The 23348-nt window shown below is 42.5% G+C and overlaps 1 protein-coding gene across 7 annotated transcripts in view; it reads left to right on the top strand.

Moving 5' to 3' along the window:
- The window catches only part of SCN8A (sodium voltage-gated channel alpha subunit 8), a 98719-nt gene that overhangs the window by 23436 nt on the left and 51935 nt on the right, over positions 1-23348 (top strand). For 3 of the 7 annotated variants that reach the window (XM_061621754.1, XM_061621757.1, XM_061621756.1), the window contains exons 3-8: positions 1442-1531; positions 5426-5554; positions 8332-8423; positions 18405-18626; positions 19408-19471; positions 20828-20969. In XM_061621754.1, coding sequence (XP_061477738.1) covers positions 1442-1531; positions 5426-5554; positions 8332-8423; positions 18405-18626; positions 19408-19471; positions 20828-20969 — 739 coding nt within the window. Of the gene's footprint in view, positions 1-1441; positions 1532-5425; positions 5555-8093; positions 8186-8331; positions 8424-18404; positions 18627-19407; positions 19472-20827; positions 20970-23348 lie in introns of all 7 variants that reach the window. The other 4 variants (XM_061621755.1, XM_061621752.1, XM_061621751.1 and 1 more) reach the window with 2 other exon arrangements.

Below are 23348 nucleotides of genomic sequence, written 5' to 3'. Positions count from 1 at the left end.
TGTGTGATCACATGATTCATACATATGTTGTATATGGTCTGTTTTACAGATGTCTACTATACTTAATGACACTCTTCCTATGTCTATAATTTTTATTCCCCCCCTCCTTTAACATAATCAGTTCTCAATAGCTGATTTCCCCACTTTCTAACAAACAACTTTTTTAATGCCTCCTTCCCCACTTCCTTGGGATATTTCCTTGAAAGATCAGCTATAAAATAGTTGTGCACCACCCAGAGAGCCTTCTGGCTGTGGGCGGTATAAAAATTGAATAAAATAAAAATAAATAAATAAGAAATATAGGCCTAGAGGATTTTTATTTATGCATCAGCTTTCTCTGCTTGCATTACGATATTACAGCCTTGACATTAGGTGCTAAGTAGTGATATGTGTCTGATCTTCAAAGGTTGAAAGGGGATGTTTTTGTTTTAATGTTTTAATCTTTAATTCAGGCTGTATTCTCATGTGAAGTTTAAATCAGTTTGGAATGCAAATGTGAAAACAAAATTGGCCAGAATAAACAACAGATTCTAAATCTCTCTCTTCTACTTCTTTTTCTGCCTTAACACATTCATGTTCGAGAGAGACAGAAAGTTATTTATTCCTCATGTGCGAAAACACCTTAAATGTATATGTATGTTACAATTAACACCTAGAGACTTGGATTGGATTATTTCAAGCAGTGCCGGATTTAGGCATAAACTAAACAAGCTACAGTTTAGGGCCTCACAATCCGCAGGGGCCTCAAAAAATTTCAGAATTTTTTTGGGGGGTCTTTTAAAATTTGATGTGTACTGTATCTCTCTCTCTCTCTCTCTCTCTCTCTCTCTCTCTCTCTCTCTCTCTCTATATATATATATATATATATATATATATATATATCTGGTGTAATTTTTTAACAAAGGGCCTCCAAGCTTTATATAGCTTAGGGCCTCACCAAGTCTAAATCCGGCACTGATTTCAAGTGTTCTTTTTGCAATCAATATTAGTTAATACCATTTCCTATATCCACTCTGAGCCTTTATGATTTGGCATTTCAGAGTCCATAATTTATACCCATTATAGGGAACATGTGGCCCAGTTCAGAGATAACAGTCCCATAAAAAAAACCAAGATGTGTGCCCATCCTCTCCTGCCTCTCCCCTTTGCTTCCCTCCTCACATCACGTAATAGTTTCCTATTATGTCCAGATTGGGAAACTGTGGTTTAAGCACTCCCTCCAAATCAGGATATCAAACCAGCTGAATCACCCATATTTGTTATCAATAGGGCAATAAAATAGTCCAGTGAAGTCACAAACCACCAGCTGAAAAACTGGTTGCAGTGGAAATTGTTGATTATATAGTTTACCAATTTGATTCAGTAAGGTTCAGTGGAACTTTAATAGGTTGGAATGAATATGTCTTTTCTTATGTTTCATGCTTCCTTGACTTTGTTCTACAGTATTTAGCATGATCATTATGTGCACTATTTTGACAAACTGTGTGTTCATGACTTTTAGTAACCCACCAGAGTGGTCAAAACAAGTGGAGTAAGTAATAATATTTTTTTTGCTTTGTTTGGGGGAGGGTGGTATATATCTTGCATAATTCTTTAAAACATTGGTGGACTTTTTTTTGTTGAAAGTGTGCTGTGCATCAACTTCATGATATAATGACACTAGTATAGTCCATATTACAAATGCAGTCTCCTGTACCTTGATACAGATTTGACTTTAGTATACTAAGCAGCAGCACAGGAGTGTAAATCTAACTCTGTGCTAGATCTGCAATCCTTCTGGTCCTGTCCAAGCGAGCTGGCACAACCCTTCCCCCCCCCATCTTTGCCACGCATGACACTTCACTGCAAGTTGGCAGCTCAGGTTATTCCTTAAAATTTAAACTGAAATCAATCAGATTCTGAAATGTCTGCCAAAACCTGTTAAAATATTATGTAGTAAAATGTATAGAAATCATAGGATAATAGCCTACTTGAAAATGTGTATGTAATCTGTGGTTAGTCACTTGATCAATGGTTGCATTCACACTTCATGGTCACCACAGTTAATGGTATACTGTGAACATGCTGTATGCAGATGGCTCCCTGCTACACTTTGCTCCACTCTTAACATAAGCAGGTGCAACATACTGCTTGCTTGCTTGCTGCTGCTCGGCTACCACCATCACCACCCTCTCCCTGTTGGACTTCTGCTCGGCAGGTGTCACGCCTTGCAGGACCAGGCCCCAGGTACTCAGCCAGCTGTGGCTGATTTCTTCCACCTGTCCTCTGTTCTCTGGAGGGGATACATAAGCTGGCTGGCTGAAGTGGCTCCTGCTTTGTCTGCCTTTTTGTGGGTCTTGAGTCATGTGCCTGGGAGAGAGGACTCAGAGCCAAGTGGGGAGACTTAAGGGGCCTCCAATTAGTGTAGTGACAGGTAGAGGGAGATATGGTGTTGTGAGGAGAACTTGCCAGGTAAGGGGAACATGGCCCAGGCAGTTAACGACTGTGCCTTGTTCCGGTCCTCCCCACACCTGCAGGTTTGTTGGTTGCCCTATCAGCCAGCTCTCAGGCCTCCAGATGCTGCTCCTAAATTCCAGATCGGTGCATAATAAAATCTCCCTCATTCATGATTTAATAGTGGATGAGGCAGCCAATCTGGCATGTATAACTGAGACCTGGGTGGGTGAGCAGGGAGGAGTCAGTCTCTCCCAGCTATGTCCGCCAGGGTACCTGGTTCAGCATCAGGGTAGACCTGAGGGTCGGGGAGGGGGGTTGCTATAGGGTGGTCTATAGGAGCTCCATCTCCCTCTGCAAGCACCCTGTCCATGTGACTACTGGTCTGGAGTGTTTGCACCTTGTGTTGGGTCAGTGGGACAGACTGGGGGTTCTGTTGGTGTACCGCCCACCCCGCTGCCCAACAGACTCTCTAGCTGAGCTGACGGAGGTGGTCTTGGGTGTACTGTTGAGATCCCCCAGACTGTTGGTTCTGGGGGATGTCAACATCCTTGCCGAGGCCACCTTATCCGGGGCGGCTCAGGATTTCATGGTCTCCATGACAACCATGGGACTGTCCCAATATGCCATTGGCCCAACACATGTAACAGGGCATACTCTAGACTTGTTTTTTGCAACTGGACATGGAGTTGGTGATCTGACTGTGGGGGGCCTTACATCAGTCCCTCTGTCATGGACAGATCACTGCTTGCTGAAGTTTAGACTTACAGTGGCTTTTCCTCTCTGCAAGGGTGGGGGACCTATTAAGTTGGTCTGCCCCCAGAGACTAATGGATCCAGATGGTTTCCAAAGGGCTCTGGGGAGTTTTCCAGCTGATAGGGCTGGCGCTCCTGTCGAAACCCTGGTTGAACTGTGGAATACAGAAATCACCCAGGTGGTTGACATGATTGCTCCTGAGCACCCTCTCCTGTGTAGAGCTCGTACGGCTCCATGGTATACCCCAGAGCTGAGAGCGATGAAACAATATAGGAGACAGCTTGAGTGCAGATGGAGATGAACTCCTAGTGGATGCAGTTATACACTGGTAAGTGCCTATGGTAAGCTGTATTTAGGGGCAGTGAGGGCAGCAAAAAAAACAATATTTTGCTGCCACTATCAAATCATCAATCTGCCACCCAGCGGAACTCTTCAGAATTGTCTGGGGGCTATTACACTCTGGCCCCAGGGACATGGTAGAACCATCTGAGGCCTGCTGTAATGAATTTGCTAGGCACTTCCAGGATAAAATCTTTAGCATCCGCCAGGACTTAGACTCCTGTGTTGTAGCAGGTGAATCAAGCGGGGTATCCAGAGCACAGCCTTGTCCCGATTTCTTGGATGAGTTTCAGTTGGTACAGCTTGAGGACGTTGACAAGGTGCTTGGATAGGTTCATGCAACCACTTCTGTGCCCTTCTTGGCTAATAAAAGCTAGGAGGGATGGAACAGCTGGCTGGGCCAGGGAAGTGATTAATTCTTCTCTGTGAGAGGGGGTGGTCCCCGGCTGCCTGAAAGAGGCGGTAGTGAGACCACTGCTGAAGAGACCCTCCCTAGACCCAGAAAATCTTAACTATAGGCCAGTGGCAAATGTTCTTTGGATCCATTTCAGTTGGGCTTCAGGGCTTGTTTTGGCACGGAAACAGCCTTGGTCGCCCTGTATGATGACCTTTGTCAGGAGTGTGACTCTGTTGATTCTTCTTGATCTCTCAGGGGCTTTTGATACCATCGACCATGGTATTCTGTCCCCCATGCTGTTCAACATCTACATGAAACCGTTGGGTGCGGTCATCTGTAGCGTTGGAGTGCGTTGCCATCAGTATGCTGATGACACGCAGCTCTATTTCTCCTTTTCATCTTCTTCAGGTGAGGCTGTCAGTGTGCTGAACCGGTGCCTGGCTGCGACAATGGACTGGATGAGGGCTAATAAACTGAGGCTCAATCCAGACAAGATGCTGCTAGTGGGGGGTTCTTCTGACCAAATGGTGGATGTCCAACCTTCCTGGATGGGGTTGCACTCCTCCTGAAGGAGCAGGTTCGTAGCTTGGGGGTTCTGCTAGAACCATCTCTGTCACTTGAGGCTCAGGTAGCTTCAGTGGCATGGAGTGCTTCTACCAACGTCGGTTGGTGGCCCAGCTATGCCCCTATCTGGACAGGGATAACCTGGCTTCAGTTGTCCATGCTCTGGTAACCTCCAAGTTAGATCACTGCAATGCACTCTATGTGGGGCTGCCTTTGAAGACGGTTCGGAAACTGCAGCTTGTGCAAAATGCAGCGGCCAGATTGTTAACAGGGACCAGATTGTCCAAACATATAAAACCGATTCTGGTCCGCTTGCATTGGCTGCCTGTATGTTTCTGAGCTCGATTCAAGTTGCTGGTTTTAACCTATAAAGCCTTACACGGCTTGGGACCACAATACCTGATGGAACGCCTCTCCCAATACAAACCCACCAGTACACTATCTCCACATTAAAGGCCCTCCTCCGGGTACCTACTCGGAGGGAAGCTGGGAGTCTGGCAACAAGGGAGTGGGCCTTCTCAGTGGTGGCCCCCAAATTATGGAATGATGTAGTTGACGAGGTGTGCCTGGCGCCAAAACTGTTATCTTTTCGGCACCAGGTCAAGACTTTCCTCTTCTCCCAGGCATTTTAGCTTGTGTTTTAAATTGTTTTAAATTTTTAAATTGTGTTTTAAATTGTTTTAAAAGATGGCTAAGTATTATACCCAAACCAGATGTTTGGTTCACTCAAAGCAAGCCACAATGTGAAGCCAGCCATTAACTATGGATCATCATGAAGTGTGATTGGAGCCATTGTCGGTAGAAATCCCATCAACTCTACAGAATTCCAAATCTGACATTTTGATTTGTATCATTATCTCTCTTAATGAAGACACTGTTGCATGTTTTAAACAGGTTGTATTCTATTTCCCTTTACCTTTCTTCCTTGCTTGACAGGTACACATTCACTGGTATATATACATTTGAATCACTTGTGAAAATTATTGCAAGAGGCTTCTGCATAGATGGTTTCACTTTTCTCCGTGATGCATGGAACTGGCTAGACTTCAGTGTCATCATGATGGCGTAAGTTAATGCATTCTGCTCTCTTCTTGTAAAGAGACTCTGTATATCAGTGAAAGGAGAAAGAGGCTGCTGAAGAGGTTCAGGAAGGTGACATACTAAGCAAGCTCTTTGATAATTCCTGACTAATCACTGGTAAATCCAAATATCAGATGCAAAATTCTGTGCAGGACTGAAAACCTTCGCTGCAAAACTGTTGTAGCATATGTTTTTGGACTGATCTCAAGTCACAATCAGTTTTGAATTCATTCTAAATTAGTCTCGTGCTGAATGTTGCAGCACAAACTAGAAAGTTAAGAATACCCTCCTAAGCTCAAATCCTGGCTCTGCCTCAAGGTTTTCTTTTCAACTTCTTCCCTTCCCCCTTTTTTAAAGTACCCAGCTGATCAGTAAGGAGGCATGTAGCTAAAGATGCGGTCTTATGCAGGAAAGCGATTTGAGCTAACTTGTTTGATTCCTCTTCCTCAGCTTATGTTTGATTCTTTTTGGCTGAGACGATTTGCCTTTCTGGTCTGATAAGCTATGAACAGCCCAGCTAGAGAATTCAGATGTGTCTTTTCAAGTACAGTATTGACCATGTTTGGCAGGTGTTGGCTATTACTGTATCAAATGTCTCCCTTAAGTAGAAACATTGTCCTGCTGCCATTAACAAATATACATCAGTAAGTGCTTGGGGATGGACACCTCAATTTTGGCTCTGAAAATTCAAAAGGAATTGGAGGGATGATTTTTCAGTAACTGTCCAGAGTGCTTAATTTCAGTAATGACACAGTCTACCCTTCTAAGACATGTGCTTTAAATGTATGGTGTGGATGTGATATCCACACCATTCATACACTCAAGCATCCATGCTGTCTCCCATTCTTCCCTGTCACCTCTTTATTAATCAGTTGTCCACACATTCTCTCTCTCTCTCTCTCTCTCTCTCTCTCTCTCTCTCTCTCTCTCTCTCTCTCTCTCTCTCTCTCTCTCTCACACACACACACACACACACACACACACACACACACACACACACACACACACAAGTTCACAAACAAATAAACACAACCACACAAGCACCTATCTAAGCTTCCCCTCCCCTGCAACCCTGTCAGCTAGCCTGCCTCCACCAATTCCCTGCAATTAGGAAAGCAGCAAGCAATTCTTGGCACATACAGCTGTCAGGAGACAATCTGGAGGAAAAACCACAAAGCCTGGGGCCTAGAATAGTCTTTTAAAGAGTTGCTGTATCTGAAGAAAAAACACCAGAGCATTTAGAAGGGCTGCTCTAGTCCCCATGCTCTATGCCTGACCTGCACGTGTTCCAGAATGCCTGCCTACCTGCCTTCTTCTTCAGCGGCAACGGGGGTAGTAAAATATAGGAGGCTTAGGGGCTACACTGAGGGAGGTGGGGGGCTGTATGCAGTCCTTGGGTCACAAGTTGCCCACCTGCGTTCATTTCAAGGGCAATAGTACTTTTCCAGTGGGCAGAAGTGGGCTATGACATGTTTGGTACCATTGAGGCAAAAAATCCAAGTGCCATCTGTGATGCGTCCTTCCCTGGCTCTCCCTGTCAGGTTCCTACCTGCTCGTGGTTACTGCCTGTCTCTAGGCACCACCAGGGACTCCACCAGTCCGGACCGCTCTCTCTTATGATTTCTCTCCCCGCTCTAGCACAGATCTCAACAGATCCCCCTGCTAGGCAACCACCAGTAACGTCCCAATACTAGTATTCCCAGAGACTCTGAATACTGGTATTGTTATTCTCTTCACCGCTGCCACCATTTGTTACAGTTCCCCTTCAGCCTTGGTCATTACCTTACCCTCCCTTCTGGTCTGTGAAACCCCAGCCAAGGATCAGGCCTTTGGTAAACCAAATTAAGTATTTATTACAGATAACAAAGCTAACAAGATTAACAAGATTTCTTCTTAAGGCGCATAAGCATATGGTTTTACTCAATACTAATCCGAACTCCACCTCCTTCCTGGCAAACAACTCTCTAAACCCCACCAAGCAATCCACTCTTTCTCTTCTTCCCCCCCAGATTCCACAATTCACCACCTCACATTCACCCAGATTTACCTGTCATCCTTTCATTTATACTGTCAGCCATTTTAAACATTCAGCCAATCATCAAGCATTCTATTGCCCATTCACTCCCCCTCCTCTTTCACTACTTACCATGTATACTCTAAACAACCAGCACTTACCATATATACACTAATATATAGGAACATCACACCATCCAAGGACAACTTCCTGCCTTTTAACGAAACTCCGAAATCAGCCTCTGTGTCACGCTGTCCCACCTCGCTCTGCCACAAATAGGGAAACCACAAACAGACTGAGCAAGAAATCTTGTGATAATGGAGACTTCAAAAACTGTTTTATTTGCATCCTTATATTTGTTTCTTTTTTTTCTTTTTAATGCCACTTCCAAAGCACTTTAAATTTTCATAGCTGTTTTCCTACAACTGAACGTTACACTTTATTTTATTTTAATTTTTAAAAAGCTAGGTATCCCCAATTGGTGCCATTAACTCTGGTTTAATTCTGCAGGTATATAACAGAGTTTGTAAACCTAGGCAATGTTTCAGCTCTGCGCACCTTCAGGGTACTGAGAGCTTTGAAAACTATTTCTGTAATTCCAGGTAAGGCAGTTGGTGTTAGGTGTTGGGTTGCAGCTCCCTGTGAGTGATGTATTGCTGTCTGTAGTTGTTGTTTTATTTCCCCACTCCCATTTTTGGTGTGTGTTATTGTCATTGTGTCTCTTTGTGTGTGACCTCCCTCATTGCAGATATGTCACAGAGTTTGTGGACCTTGGAAATGTGTCAGCCTTGAGAACTTTCAGAGTTCTCCGAGCTTTGAAAACTGTCGCTGTCATTCCAGGTGAGAAATGCTTCTAACTGCTAAAAGTGACCGTGTCTTGCATTCCCTTGCCTTCCTCCTCACTTGCCTTTTCAAAAATGCCATTGGCACATTTTTGATGGGTCTTGCATTCTGCATGAAGAGGCAACAATGTGAGAGTGCACCTCAAACAATCAACCTAAGTACTATAGCTGGTGCAAAAGAAAGAACCTCGGCTTCCCTTTCAGAATACGTATGTTGTCGTTTCAGTGTTTGGGAACCTGAACATAGCCATCATTATGTTTTAAACAAACATTAAGCTTTAAAACGTTAAAATTGGGCAAAATCACACACACAAGATAAGGGAAAACAAAATGCAAAGATAATGTGAAAGATTTCTTTTAAAAAGGAAAAAGAAAAGGTGTCTTTGTTAAAATAGTGTATAATTTTGTCATTGAAATTTTGCCTCATGAAAAAATCTCAGACCTGGCCTAGTTAATGTTGAGGAACTGTATGATTCTACAACAGTACCCCTGTAACACCCCCATGCTGTGCAAATTGCATGTTTATATCTATATTTTTAATAGATGCGAAGTTTGACTGTATAAAATCAAATGATCATTTGTTACAATTGCCAGCTATGGCACTAGGTGAAATTGCAAAACTTCTCACATTTTTAGGTAAGTTTGAGATCTGATCTGATAACTTGACAGGTAATTGCCTGGGATATGGGAAAAGGCAGATGTAAGAGTGAGTCCATTTAGCCAACCTGACTTTGTGCTTTGGTCATCATCTTACATGACCTTCTCTTAACTCTCAGCTAAGGTCCACTTCCTACATGAAGATATTCCTAGACGGTGGTGTAGTGGTAAATTTTGAAGTGCAAGTGCTTATCATGACAGCCTGCATATGACAACCCCAAGGAGAGTCGAAAAATGCAGCTGTGTTGATCTATTGTATAAAACACACACAGAGAGAACAGCAGCATAATGCCCAGTTTATTAGGATGAGCATGACTGCAAACCTTTGCATAGTTTCCTGGAAGTAAGCTTCATCGAACTCAGTGGTACTTACTTCTAACTGCATAGATTTGACTTCTAAAGCACTTTTTTAAACAAAAGAACTTCAGTCAGCTGAAGTTAATTAGAATTGCAAATAGTCTTGCAAAGAAGTGTTATCATTTAAACTTTTGGTACGAAGTTGGAACCTATCAAAGAAAATGAAAGCAGTATCCAACCTGTGCTTGATTATTTTCCTCATTCTCTGACTTCCGCTAACGTGTCACAAACAAACTTGAAAGCTTCATTATCACTTCACTCACTTGCCAAAGCATGGAATGTCCCTTAAATATCATGGTATCATCACTGCTACTCTGAAAAAAGTCCCATAGCTGTCCCTCCACTACACCATTGTACCTACATCTAGGGCGTAACCCACATAAGTCATCATTTGTGAAATTCAGGCATGAGTATTTATTGTGCCATGAGAAGCCAAGTTAGCTTCCAAATGGTTGTTCTCATGGTGTATTGAAAGCCAATCTTATCACAGTTTCACACACTAAACATGTATTTTCCTACATTGGATTTATCTCTAATGTGTGAAGCAGCCCTTAAAGAACATGATTGTCACAATGGCTAGAATGTCTGATTGGGACAGGATTTTTACTTTCATCTCCCTGCTCTTCCGCAAAGATTTTGATTTTGGACTGTGTCACATGTTACATTCTGCCAGTGGTTTTTTTTTTAAAGTTCACTTGACTTGTTTACTCATAGGAACTCTGCTGATAACCCACTGAACAGGCTCAAATACTGCCTAACCCATTATTCACAGCATCAACGTCTGTGATCCAAATGTGTTTCATGGGTAATGAGAGTTGTAGGAGAAAATGGTCAGGCAAATTTAACATATGAATCAGCTCTTAATACTCCTTTGTCTAACACAAGGAACCCAAGTCCCTCGTGGTTTTGAGTGGGTCAGAAATGTATTAAATGCACTGAAGTGCATTAACCAAGGTCTAAAGCATGCAAACAAGCAGGCCTTTCTGGTTATATAATCACAATGTTCACTTAAGTAAATGTTTGAAAACACTTGGAAAAGAAACATATGTGCTTTGCTTAGCCTTGGAATTTGAATCCTGTGCATGATGTAACATTTCCAGCCTTTGCTTGGGCCTGGCTCACATATTTCAGCTTGCTTCATATCATCTAATGCCTGCTGAATACTGTAAGATCAGTCTTTTCCACTCCCCATAAATGAATGTTTCAATCACAGTGAATAGTACTCTGATCTCTTCACTGAGGGAAGGGTAAAACAGTCAATCTGAACCCTTAATTAATGAGCTTTTAGGAAGGTTGTGTTCTTCTTCCCTGTTCCATTAACAGTATTTATATTACTCATATACTGCTGCTGTAATCCAAGGAAATTGACCTCAAGATTGTAAATTATGTTCATATCCAGCCCAGTCCACATTGATTGGCTTTTCCTAAATGTGATGGAGGCACCATATTATAGATTGGTTCTTGTAAAATGCCAATTTAAGGTTTTGTTTGCCCACCCTTATTCCTCTAAAATGCTTTCTAAAGCTATGCCACATGCAAACCAAAATGCTGCCATCAAGGATGTTTTTCAGAACCAGGGTTTTTGCTCTAGATACAGCCTTTCCCTACCTTTGGGTCCACAGATGTTGTTGAACTACAACTCCCATCAGTCCCAGCCAGCATGGCCCACGGTCAGGAATGAGGGGGACTGTAGTCCAGCAACATCTGGAGACCCAAAAGTTGAGAAGGCTGCAATGATTCCCCTGGTCAGACAATTACACTCTGGGATTGTTGAACTCTTGGTATGCTTCTGTCCTTGTGGCTAGAGGCAAGAGGGAGGCTGTTTTCCTGTGGAGGCTTTGTGGCAACAGACTACTTCATGGCATCTTCCCAAATGCTTTTCTCCCATTTCTTTATGTGTGCCTAATAATATTCTCCCCATACGTCCAATGATGGCAACTGGAGGGACAGCCTTATTTTTTTATTTATTGTATACCACTGTTTCATTTTTAAAAAATCAAAGCGGTTTACAACAAGTAAAAACAAAAACCCTTCTCAGTTCAAATGCCCTGCTTATAGAACCCTTTCCCTAAAGGGGCTAGCCTCACACCGACGTTGATGTCGTTTAGATGCCAGACAGAGACAGTATTTCAATTCTTAATTTGGATGGAACTGTTTTAATTGCTGCTTTTTATCCTGCTGTTCATTTCTTGTTTTATCTCAGCCTTTCCCAACCTGGCGCCCTCCAGATGATGTTGGGCTCCAACTCCTACCCCAGCCAGCATGGTCAGTGACAATGGGAGGTGTAGTCCAACAACATCTGGAGGGCACCCAGTTGGGGAAGGCTGCTGAATATTCTTACCAGTTCTTGATATTGTGGCATTGCTGCTGTAGATATGATCAATACCCAGATGGGAGGAGCCCTTTGCAAGCAGCCCTGATTTTTCCAAGAAAGAGCAGCACATACGTATAATGAAATGAAATGAAATGAAATATGATGATCCAAATCCCTAGGAATGATGGCAACTGGGGGACAAAGCTGGATACATGCATGTGTATTATGAGTGACAGGAATAGTGCATCAAGCACTTAACATGACTGTACATCTGTCTCAGCTAAAATCAGTATTAAAACGGCATGCTTGCAATATGCCACAATAAGAGTTATTCATTTGTACACCTTAGTCTCACTGGAGAGATCAAAAGGTGATCTCATTGTCTCTTGTGGGAATGCTATTGGTGGAAAAATAAATCACGAGCCTGGAACGGAATGAACGGGTGAGCACCCTTCCAAAGCTTTTTAAACTGGAGCCCTTTGGGAATGCTTGAAAGCAGCAACAAGGGGAATGTTAATATCAATTACAGCTGCATGAAAGTACCAAGGGATTGGGGCGGAGAAGAAACTGAGGGCTCAGAGTCAGGAAATGGATGAAATTTAAGAACTGGGAGTAATAAAATTGTCTGGAAATGCTTGAATCAAGCAATAGATTGAGGGAAGCAAGAAATTAATGTCAGAACATTTAATGGCTCATTAAATGCCTTTCATGTCCATAAATTAAAGGAAAGGAGAGTGAGTTAAACGGGGTGGCGTATTAGCTGGAGAGAAAACAGTTTAGTTGGTTACTTTGATTGGAAGGTTGTTGGCTGTATCAAATCTGAGTGTTACTTTCAAAATCCGTCAGAGTTGCGCAGCCATTGGGTGAAGAGTGGGGGTTAATTTATTGTGTTGACCTGGAGAAATATATAGGTTGAAGAAAATGGAAGCATTTCAAACAAAATGATGAACTGAGAACTCTGGGGAGAGCTAAAGAATGCATTGAGACACAAAAAATATCTCTGAAGATATGCTGATTTTTGATTCTACAGATGATGCTTCCTAATGAGAGTACAAAAGTCCAACTCATCCAGCAACCACTACCTATAGAATACACCATGTGTTAAAGAGTCTTTCAGGCAAATTTGTGTAATCATGGCAACTGCAAATATTAGTGCATGAATTCATCCTTCTACCACTCTTACCAAATCTCTCAGAGAGGTTAAAGCAGGCTTGTTGTTCCATGTGCTCTGCAGCGCTATTTCTGCAGCATCTCTAAAAAGGTAAAGGTGTCCCCGCACTTATAGTGCAAGTCGTTTCCGACTCTTAGGGTGACATCTTGCGACGTTTACTAGGCAGACCGTATATATGGGGTGGGATTGCCAGTTCCTTCCCCGGCTTTTCTTTACCCCCCAGCATATGCCGGGTACTCATTTTACCGACCACGGATGTATGGAAGGCTGAGTGGACCTCTACCCCTTTTACCGGAGATTCGACTTCCTCCTTCTGTTGGAATCGAACTCTGGCCGTGAGCAGAGCTTCGGCTGTGTTACTGCTGCTTACCACTCTGCGCCACGGAGGGAGCATCTCTAGTAGTGCTTTAATATTCATTTATCACCATGAGGTCATTTTCATACCGACAATATGTCTCCTGAATGTACCTCTATGTGTGGCGATTCTGTGACCTTCAGAACTTCCTGTTGTTCTATAAGATATAGTAACCTTCAGGTTTCAGCATGGACAAGTGCATTCAGAAGAAATGCTTACTTCACAAAAATGTTAGCCAAAACGTATCTTCATGCATATATTACAGAGGTGGTATGCTAGACACAGAGAAATCACTTTCCCTGTTCTTGCTCCATGTTGCCCTAGGGCAGCCTTTCCCAACCGGTGTGCCTCCAGATGTTGTTGGACCACAACTCCCATCAGCCTCAGCCATTGGCAATGCTGGCTGAGGCTGATGTGAGCTGTGGTCCAACAACATCTGGAGGCACACTGGTTGGGAAAGGCTGCCCTAGGGGCTAACCACATGTGACAGTAGCAGAACTGTTCAGTGTTCCTCACTCCCCTTTTGCTTTTTAAATCAACCCCATGCCCCTGTCCGCTTCATACATGAATGGAGCAGATCCACATTTATTTCATTCAGCAATCAAGGACACCTTTTATATGTTTTTATTTATTAAATAGTTTTTAACTGATAAATGTAACCAAGGAATTGATTGAATGTTATAGCCCTAGTAACATACGAAGCGGCTCTTATGTTCCCAGCAAAACTTTGTAAGACTACTAACAAGCTGCATAATCCATTTTCATTACTTGTGCCAGTTCAAACCAAGGAGGCTTTATTAGCAGGATAAATTGAGGAACTGTTTAGTAGAATGACTGACCCCACCAGTATCTGGAATGGTGGGGTCATGTTATGTATTGAGCTTTAAATTTGCCTCCCTTTATTTCCCATGCTTGCCCCTATGGTAGCTTTTGTGCTACTCTCATAATTTAAGGTGGCTGGTATCCTCACATTGAAAACAGCAAAGTACCAAACCTGTTTTGGTAAATTCATGAACAAGATGATGCTTGCCTTCATTGTAACTTGTGACCCATGATAAAAGGAGCTCTGCATTCAGTTATAATCTAAGCCCTCATAACAGATGGTGCATTTGATGTGCTTTGCTGTATCTTGCAAAGACGTAGCTTGAAGCTTCAGAAAGAAGAGGCAGGGCTGGGAGTATATTCCAAAGATTTTCCATATCATAAAGTTATCATAAAGTGATTTTATCTTTGTGGAAGATTATGCTCTCTCTCTCTTTTTTCCTTAATGGTTAACGCCAGTGTTTTATTTCTTAGCATCTTCCTGTTTCCAAAGACCGTTATATAATGGCACCAGTATGTTTATTCTAATGTACTGAAGCATCAGTTGAACTGTAGGGCTTTCAGTTCATAAGCTGTAAAACATTGGTTTTGCAGTAAAAAGTGGATGCTTGATTTGACAACGTTCAGAATCTATGGCAATTCCTCATACGGTTCCAAGACTTTTAGCCTTTGTCGTATATAAGGAAGTAAATCCAGTTTGTGGCATCTCTTTCATAAAATTGGTTAGTTGCTGTTTTTTTTAAAAAAAAGTTTGAAAGATATTCTCATACAGCAACTGAAGGACAGATGCACCATCTGAAACACAATCCTACAAATTCCAAGCCTTCAATACCTATGGCTCCTTAACTAGCAACTAATTTGTTTGTGGAATCAAATGCAGTAAAGCAACATGCAGTCCAATGGGCTAACATGGTTAGTTGAGAGATCTGATAGCAAAGAATATAAATCAATGTCACTGGATTAAGGTAGGATAAATCACTGGATTCAGGTGTTAGCTGAAACATGTTAGGGCAAGAGGACTGTGAGGGAAACAAGGAGAGCGTATCTGTCTCCTGTGGAAACAGGCTGCACATACACCATTCATTTAAAGTACATTTAAAGCACATGGCTTCTCCCAAAGAATCATGGGAAATCTAGTTTACCTCTCAAAGAGCCATAGATTCAAGCATCCTTAGCAAACTACAGTTCCCAGGATTCTTAGGGGGAAGTTGAGTGCTTTAAATGTATGGTGAGTATGCAGCCAGCTTCCCCCAAAGCTTTAAGACTGAGGTAAATTGGTCCCAGTCCTGGCTCAGTAAGACAACTCCTGTTATATCCAAAATCGCCATGACATGGAGTTCAATCCTGTCCAGGTTTACTAAAAGCAAGTCCCACTGAGGCCTGATGTATACATGCTCCTGACAGAATCATCAATGGCCTTAGAGAACTGCAGGGGCTACTTAAGACCTACGTGACCTGAGGGAAGGCAGAAGCTAGGAAGCCTAGGTCAGGGAGCTTGTGCCATCAGCTCCCAGTTGGCCTAAGGAAACTTTTTCACTCTGCATTTAATATCATTGATGTGTTTTAGTATTTTCAAATGGTAAACCACCTTGGGTGCCTTGGCAAAAAGGCAGTTATCTAAATACAGTCAATCCATAAATAATGAGGTAGTAAAGTGCTGAGTTTGTAGAATGGACTGTGCCACGGCTGCAAGTGAGGCAGGGTCACATTTTTAATGCTTCCCTGCATCAGATCTAAAAGAAAAACCAGTGCAGTAAGCAAAGAGCTGGGATAGATCCTTTCTCTATACTCTACAGTAGGGGCCTGCTTTTCGGTGGCCCGCTAATACGGCAGCTTTCACTTAGAGTGAGGCCCCACTCATACGACACTTGTTCAGCTTTTACCGTGTTTTTCGGGCGTCAGGCACCGTTCTATTGAATGAGTTCTGCTTTTTGGCGGGTTTCACTTTTAGGCGGCGGTCTGGAACGCAACCCGCTGTGTGAGTGGGGCCCTACTCTACTTGTTTTCTGTTTGTAGAGAGGTTCTAAAGGGGGGGGAGGATTGGAGAGCATTCAAAAGTGCTGTCCCACTTCTGTAGTCTGAATTGGTACAGGCCGTTCTACCTCCTTACCATCCTGCTGTCTCATGCCCATCTCATTCTCAACTGAGGGTTAAACTAGAGCCCTCCTCACTTGTTACTTGTGTGGAAAGTGGGGAAGAGTTCAAAGGGGATACAGGGCTGCACATAACGTCTTCAGTGGGGAGTCTTTTCTACTCCATGCAGCCTAGAACCCTGATTCTCCCAGGCGGAAGGAGGCATTAACCCTTCCCTAGCACAGTCTTGATGAAAATCACACCCTTTCTTAGAAGGGGCCCTAGTGCAGTGGTAGAGCATCTGCGTTGCCTGCAGAAGGTCCCAGATTCAATCCCCAGCATCTCCAGGGAGAACTGGGAGAGGAGACTCCTGTCTGAAATCCTGGAGAGCCACTGCCAGTCTACTAGGGATGGGGCAGAATATTTGCTAAATTGGATTTATTACTGGATTTTGACATAATCTGACAATCTGCATTGTTTTTGGACTGGCATTAATTTCTTGCTGTCAGTCATGGCTGTCATCAGCACAGTTTAAAAAAAAAAATCAGCTCCGAATTTTACGTTATTCATAATCAGCTTTCCTTTAAGCTGAAGCATCCTTAACTCAGTGGAACAAGTGCCTACAACATAAGCATTTTCATTAGCATTTTTGTTAGCATTTATGTTACATTTTCCCTGGGAAAAAACCCTGCAAATCAGCAATTGTGCAAACAGTTGGGAACAAAAAATGGAGGATCGGTACTGAAAGCTGGAGTGTCGGAATTCAAACGGATGGGAACCAGCTACCAAATCCCATCCCTAGTCAGTACAGACAATACTGAACTAGACAGGCCCAGGGTTTGCCTCAGTATAAGGCAGATTCCTGTGTTCCTTATGCAGCAGTTATTTGCCCTGGAAGACATGCTCCCATAGGCATCTAGCTTGGCCCTAAGCGTGTAGAGAATTACAGCCTTACATTTCCCTACATAGTAAGAAAAGAGAATTTAAAAGGAGTGTAAAGGGTTCTCTGACATAAGAATCAGAGACCACTGGCTTCTTTCTGGCCATATAGATGTGCCTTTCATTCAACTATTATGCAATGCCTCTTCAATGAATCCGGTTCTTGGTTTAAAAGAGACAATGTTTCCTGGAAATAGGGCAATGCTAGGAGGTAAGTGAGAGCCATTGTGGTGTAATGGTTAGAGAGTTGGACTAGGACATGGGAACCTAGGGTTCAAATCCCCACTTAGTCATAAAGCTCATGGGGTGAACCCATCTTTTCCTCCTGACAGCCCTGTATGGTAGGTTAGTCTGAGAGATAGTTAGTATCTCAAGGTCAGCTTTGAGGCTGAGTGGGATTTAAATCAGGAGGGTAGTTAGGATGGGGAAGGATGTCTTTATTTTTTACTCAGTTCCACCACTACCCTCCTTGGCACAAAAAGGAATCATCCGGGGATAGGTTAAAAGTTTCCACGTCTTAGAAAAGAAAATGGTTTAAGTTATTTTTATTTCTCAAGAGTGGCAGGTTTTGAATTGGCTGTTCTTATTGGTATATAATATTATTAGAAAAAGACTACACGAATGGGTCACTGCCGTGTAGACTGAGTGTTCCTAGCTCTATTTTTTTTCTTAAAACTTATTCTCTCTTTCATGTTAGGGTACCAGATAAAATCCTCAAGCTCAAGTTGCCTTCAGTGAGTGTGTTGTATTCAGGAGCAGTGAATTAACTGTGCACTATCCCCTTAGCAAAATGCATTCTCCAACCTCACCCCAACCCTTCCCTTAGCCTAGGACAGGTGTGGGGAACTTCTGGACCTCCAGATGATACTGAACTACAACTCCTATCAGCCCCAACAAATATGGCCAATGGCCAGGAATGATGGGAGTTGTAATTCAGCAACAACTGGAGGGCCAAAGGTTCCCCATGCCTGGCCTAGGAGAGACCATCCTGCAGGCCAGAGAACTGCACATGCCCCTGCTCAACAAATTACCTATGTTTCCAATACTTATATGGTGAGGAACCTGAATCCAGTAAACAAGTTTCAGCAGGTAATACATCGGGTTCATTATAGAATATATGGGTTGAGGACCAAAGCCATAGAGCAAAAGTCTGCTGCTGTTGAAGCTCATGATTAATTCTCCTTGACTTCACCTTAGTCATGAGAATATCATAGGCAGACTATATTTTTCTGCCTAGGCCATTTTCCCCAAGATTCCACAGGAATTCCATGGCTGCTTTCTATTTTCCCAGGTCTGAAGACCATTGTGGGAGCCCTGATCCAGTCTGTGAAGAAGTTATCAGATGTGATGATTTTGACGGTGTTTTGCCTCAGTGTATTTGCTTTAATTGGACTACAGTTGTTCATGGGGAATCTAAGGAACAAGTGTGTCATCTGGCCTATTGATCTCAATGAGACCTACCTGGAAAATGGCACAAAGGGCTTTGACTGGGAAGAATACAGCAACAATATTTGTAAGTGGGTTTTGTTCCTGGCATAATTCTCTCTAAAGAATATGTTTGTGCTTATTTGTAAGATTTACTGGATTACCTTCATGACTAGAAATTTTACTAAAGCCAGCAATTATCTGAAGAGAAAGTGAATATTATGACCAGTTTTTCCTTGTCTTTTCTTTATCAATCTGTGTTTGTCCTTTGTTTGTACACTTTCCTATCTTTTTTTACTAAAATTCCTTTTATAGGAAAGCCTGTGTGTTTGCCACAATCCTTAAAATCAGTTCAATTTAGTCCTTTTTACAGTCTGCAAAAAAATCCATCTATTGGACTGCTCCCCAGTGTTTATTATGGATTGGGTATCATTTTTATAATCATCTGTTCAGTTTTGAAAAATGTATGTTTTTAAAAATAAATAATGATTTTACAAAGTCTAAATACTGTTTTTACAGGGTATTGTCTGGGGGGAAATACTCAAGATTTCTAAATCACTTTAAGAAAACAAACATGCATGCTGTATCAATTGATACCAGAGGCTGTCACCACACTAGTATTCATAGTGTGAGAATTATACTTTGCAAGGTGGGAGGATAATTCAATTACTGTATGTGATAATTCTCCTCCTCACCCACACACCTACACTGTGAAATGGTAAAGTCTCAAATGATCTTGCACCATGGATACTGTGGTTGCCGAAATGCTAATATCCCTGTTTAAGTAGCTTGTGGATCACATTAAGTAACTGTGATGTTGCTCCTTATTATAATTATAATTTATTATTTTTTTTCTCTTCCTCCTCTAGCAAATTTTTACACAATACCTGGGTTTCTTGATCCTTTGTTGTGTGGTAACAGCTCTGATGCAGGGTAAGTTCTCAGTTCTCAATGCCACCCTGGGCTCCTTCTGAGAGGAAGGGCAATATATAAATTTAATAATAAATAAACTCATTTTATTTCTCTTTCTGTTAAGCAATTTGACAGACTACATTTGAAAGGGGGAAAAGTCAGTATGTATGGATACCATTCCAAAAGCATTTAAACAAATTCATTTGTAAAGCAATTTGTTGTCACCTTGAGGTTTTTTCATATTTAGTTTTTTTTCTTTTTATGGAGAAGTTTATGTGTATAAAATAAACATTAAGCAGACATGCAGACATATATACAGCTTTTAAATGGTAGAGGATTACGATCCTGTTTACCCTTTTCACTTGAAGTCCACTTGACTTCCATACATTGGACTTCAGTGTTTGAACAGGGGACAACACATGTTAAGCCCAATCCAAATTATCAGGACCACCCCCAATCATGTGAGGTTGTGTAATCATTCCTACACATGCCTCTCTTCAAAAATCAATGTGAGGATATCTAGCAGGCTTGGGGATTGCAATTCCAATCTTCCACCATGTGATCAGTGCTGATAGCAGAAGTGGCTTACCAAGTAGGGCGGAGCTACAGCAATAGCCTCCCAGCAGCAGCGTTGCTGCTGCTTCCCAGCAGGAAGAAGAGAGGCAAGGCAGCCTTGAGCTCAGGGCTGCAACAATGCACTGGTAGAGCAAATCCTAGCTGATGTAATATGTAGCCATTCCTCTGGTGATTGAAATCATGTTAAGATGTAATCTTCCAGATATGAACAACAAGAGAAGCTGGGAGATTGTCTTGCTATACAGTTGTTCACTGGAGAATATGCCAGTTAACTTTCATAGAACAATTATGGAATGTTTATTCCAGGGAAAGTGCAGCCCAAACAAAGTTTCTGTTCTAGCTTTTGACTTTTGCTGTGGAGATCACCATTCAGTTCGTGTTGGTATGCTGTTTCAGCATTCAAATAATTAATGTTAATGTGGTATATTTGTAGATTTGCCTGTATATTGCACAGGAACACTATATAGGTGAAAGAATGGCTCTGATAAAGTAAAAAAGTCAGTTGAAGTAAAAAAAAATCAGTGAAGACATACTGAAAGTCTATCCACCCTTTCATCATTTATTTATTGTAATTTTTATTATGGAATGGTCCAGGGGATTACAAAAATATAGTCCTACAATTTAAAATTAGGTAACGAATTTAAATAAGAAATATTTCCAATTTAAATAAGAAAGCATTAAAATTTAAGTTAGAAATCAGTATAATATTAGCCTTGCAGAAATTGTTGAATTGGGGACACCTTTTGATTTGAGAGCTCCTTCCATGCCAATATGCTTAAATGTCTTCCATCTTCTCTGCAGCCAATGCCCTGAGGGCTATACATGCATGAAAGCAGGGAGGAATCCAAACTATGGCTACACCAGCTTTGATACCTTCAGTTGGGCTTTCCTGGCCTTATTTCGCCTCATGACTCAGGATTTTTGGGAAAACTTGTATCAGCTAGTAAGTATTACAACTCCTATCCCTTAGCTATCTGTGATTAATCTCCACCCAGTATCAGGAGTAGGGATAGGATCCATTGACCAATGCTGGTTCGAAACTAACAGGCTGGTATCAATTTGTCTTTGTCTGCAAACCGCTGCTTTTACCAATCAGTTTTTTCCCTTCAGAAAAAAATATTGATATTAATAATGATATTTTTAAAGGGAAATGTTGATATTTTGAAAGGAAAAGTCAGTAAATATAGATACATTAAAATATCCATAAATATAATTAAACACCAATAAAAATATCAATATTAATATTTCAGGCACAGATTAAAAAAAAAACTTTCCAAAAATACCCACGAGAAATCACTACATAAAAATCTGATCTGCAACTTTAGTGAATAAGTGAATTAATGAAAAATTCAAACCCGAATTGGGCAATATCCCTAATCAGGAACCACCTAGTGTTTTGGAAAAAAATGAAAGGTAATTGTACATAATATGCATGTGAAGAATGACAGAAATGTTTTCTAGCATTAGACAAATTAGCATCAGTACAACAGATGTGATTCTGTAGAATACAAAGCATTCCTCAACACTGCCTCACTTCACAGGTAACACTAAGCCAAATCATGGTTTAGCATGAATGCGTAAGCATGTGGGCTCCCAGAGATGAGATTGTAGCAGTTTTGCTCCTCTTCTGGTTCTGTGGCTGCTGTGCTGCTGTGAGCTAAGCCATGGTTTGGTTTAGCATGTTGTCTTAATCCGTTTTGGCTTAGCATGTTTGTCTCCGTCATACAAACCATAAGCTGTAAACCAAGGACAAAACTTCGTTACAGCTCGTGCTGTGTCTGGAGCAAGTCAAACCACGAGCCTGGATGACATCTTAGATGACATCTTAAGTCAGCCTTTCCCAACCTTTGGGTCCCCAGATGTTGTTGGAGTACAACTCCCATCAGCTCCAGCCAGCATGACCCATGGTCACGAATGATGGGGACTGTAGTCCCAAAGGTTGGGAAAGGCTGCCCTAATCCATACCCATGGCTTAGCTCACAGTCAAGGCTGGTTCTAAAGGGCAGCCAGGTTGGGCACTGGCCCGAGGGCCCCGGAGCTACAGAAGCTCCTGAGGGGCCCTCTGCTCCCCTTCCGCAATCTGCAGCAGGAGCTGCAGATCGCAGGATAGGAGCTGCCCGCCAAGCCACCCGCCAAGCCACCTGCCATGCCCGCCATCCCCCTGCTTCACCTGCCTTGCTCTGCTGTTCTTTGCGGCTGCGCGCATTGCACGCGCAGGGTTGCCATCAATTAAGATGGCGGCCGAGGTTTCAGTAAAAGACTGAAGCCTTTGCCGCCATCTTGGTTGATGGCAGCAATGCGCACGCTGCATACTATCAACCAAGATGGTGGTAGAGGCTTCAGTCCCTTACGAAAACCTCGGCTGCCATCTTGTTTGATGGCAACTCTGCGCGCACAGCGCGCCAGCTGCAAAGAACAACAGAGCAAGGTAGGTGAAGGGGGAGATGGCGGGCATGGTGGGCTGCTCAGCAGGTGGCTCGAAAGCTCTCGACTGTCTTGCGATCTGTAGCACGGCTCCTGCCATGGATCGCGGAAGGGGAGCGGAGGGGCCCGGGGCAGGCTGATGCCCAAGGACCCTGGCGTTCCTGGAGCTGGCCCTGCTCACAGTAGCCATAATCTTCTCTCCTGGGGACTGCATGCTCATGCATTTTATGCCTGAACAGGGAATATCAACACATGTAGGGTACACAGGGACATATACGCCAGCCCCCTTATGCTGTGGCCAATTAAAGGGAAAAAACTTATCCTTAATCAAGAATATACAAGAGCATTAGCAACAGAGGCATCTTTTCTTCCTGAGTGGATCATCAGCACTGGTGAGTAGAGAACACAGGGTAAAGAGTTTGGGCAAGGGGCTCCACAAGTATAGCAGCTGCATTTATCAGCAAAGTGATAGAATATTATGCATGTCCTATTATGTATAGCATTGAAACATCCAGTCTTAGACATTTTTGCACCCAAAGCGAAAACAGTTAGATATTTTCTTGTAGAGTGGAACACTCTTTAAAAAAATGACACGCAGAGATGGAGACTGGAGGCAGGAAACTGATAATCCCTCTAGGCAAAGGTTGCTTCATTGTAAGGTTGTCATAGGAGCATAAGTGTAGTACTTTGCTGAACCACCTGCCCATTTTTCACGGGGCTGTGCTTGGTAACTCTTACATAGGGGAGGGCGAAATCTGTTCATTTTGAGAGAGTGGGGGCTTATCATTTTGAGAGAAGGTGACAGAGGTTTCCACTTACTTTCCTTTAACTGGCCAGCAGGAGCAGCCGTCTTTTCCACAACAATGCCTGTGGAATGATGCAACCGCCTAAAGTAGCA

Source organism: Rhineura floridana, chromosome 3 (genome assembly GCF_030035675.1).
Source record: "Rhineura floridana isolate rRhiFlo1 chromosome 3, rRhiFlo1.hap2, whole genome shotgun sequence".
In the NCBI taxonomy this organism is placed as follows: Eukaryota; Metazoa; Chordata; class Lepidosauria; order Squamata; family Rhineuridae; genus Rhineura; species Rhineura floridana.
The sequence above is the reverse complement of the archived record's forward strand: the minus strand, read 5'-3'. Positions and strand labels throughout refer to the sequence as shown.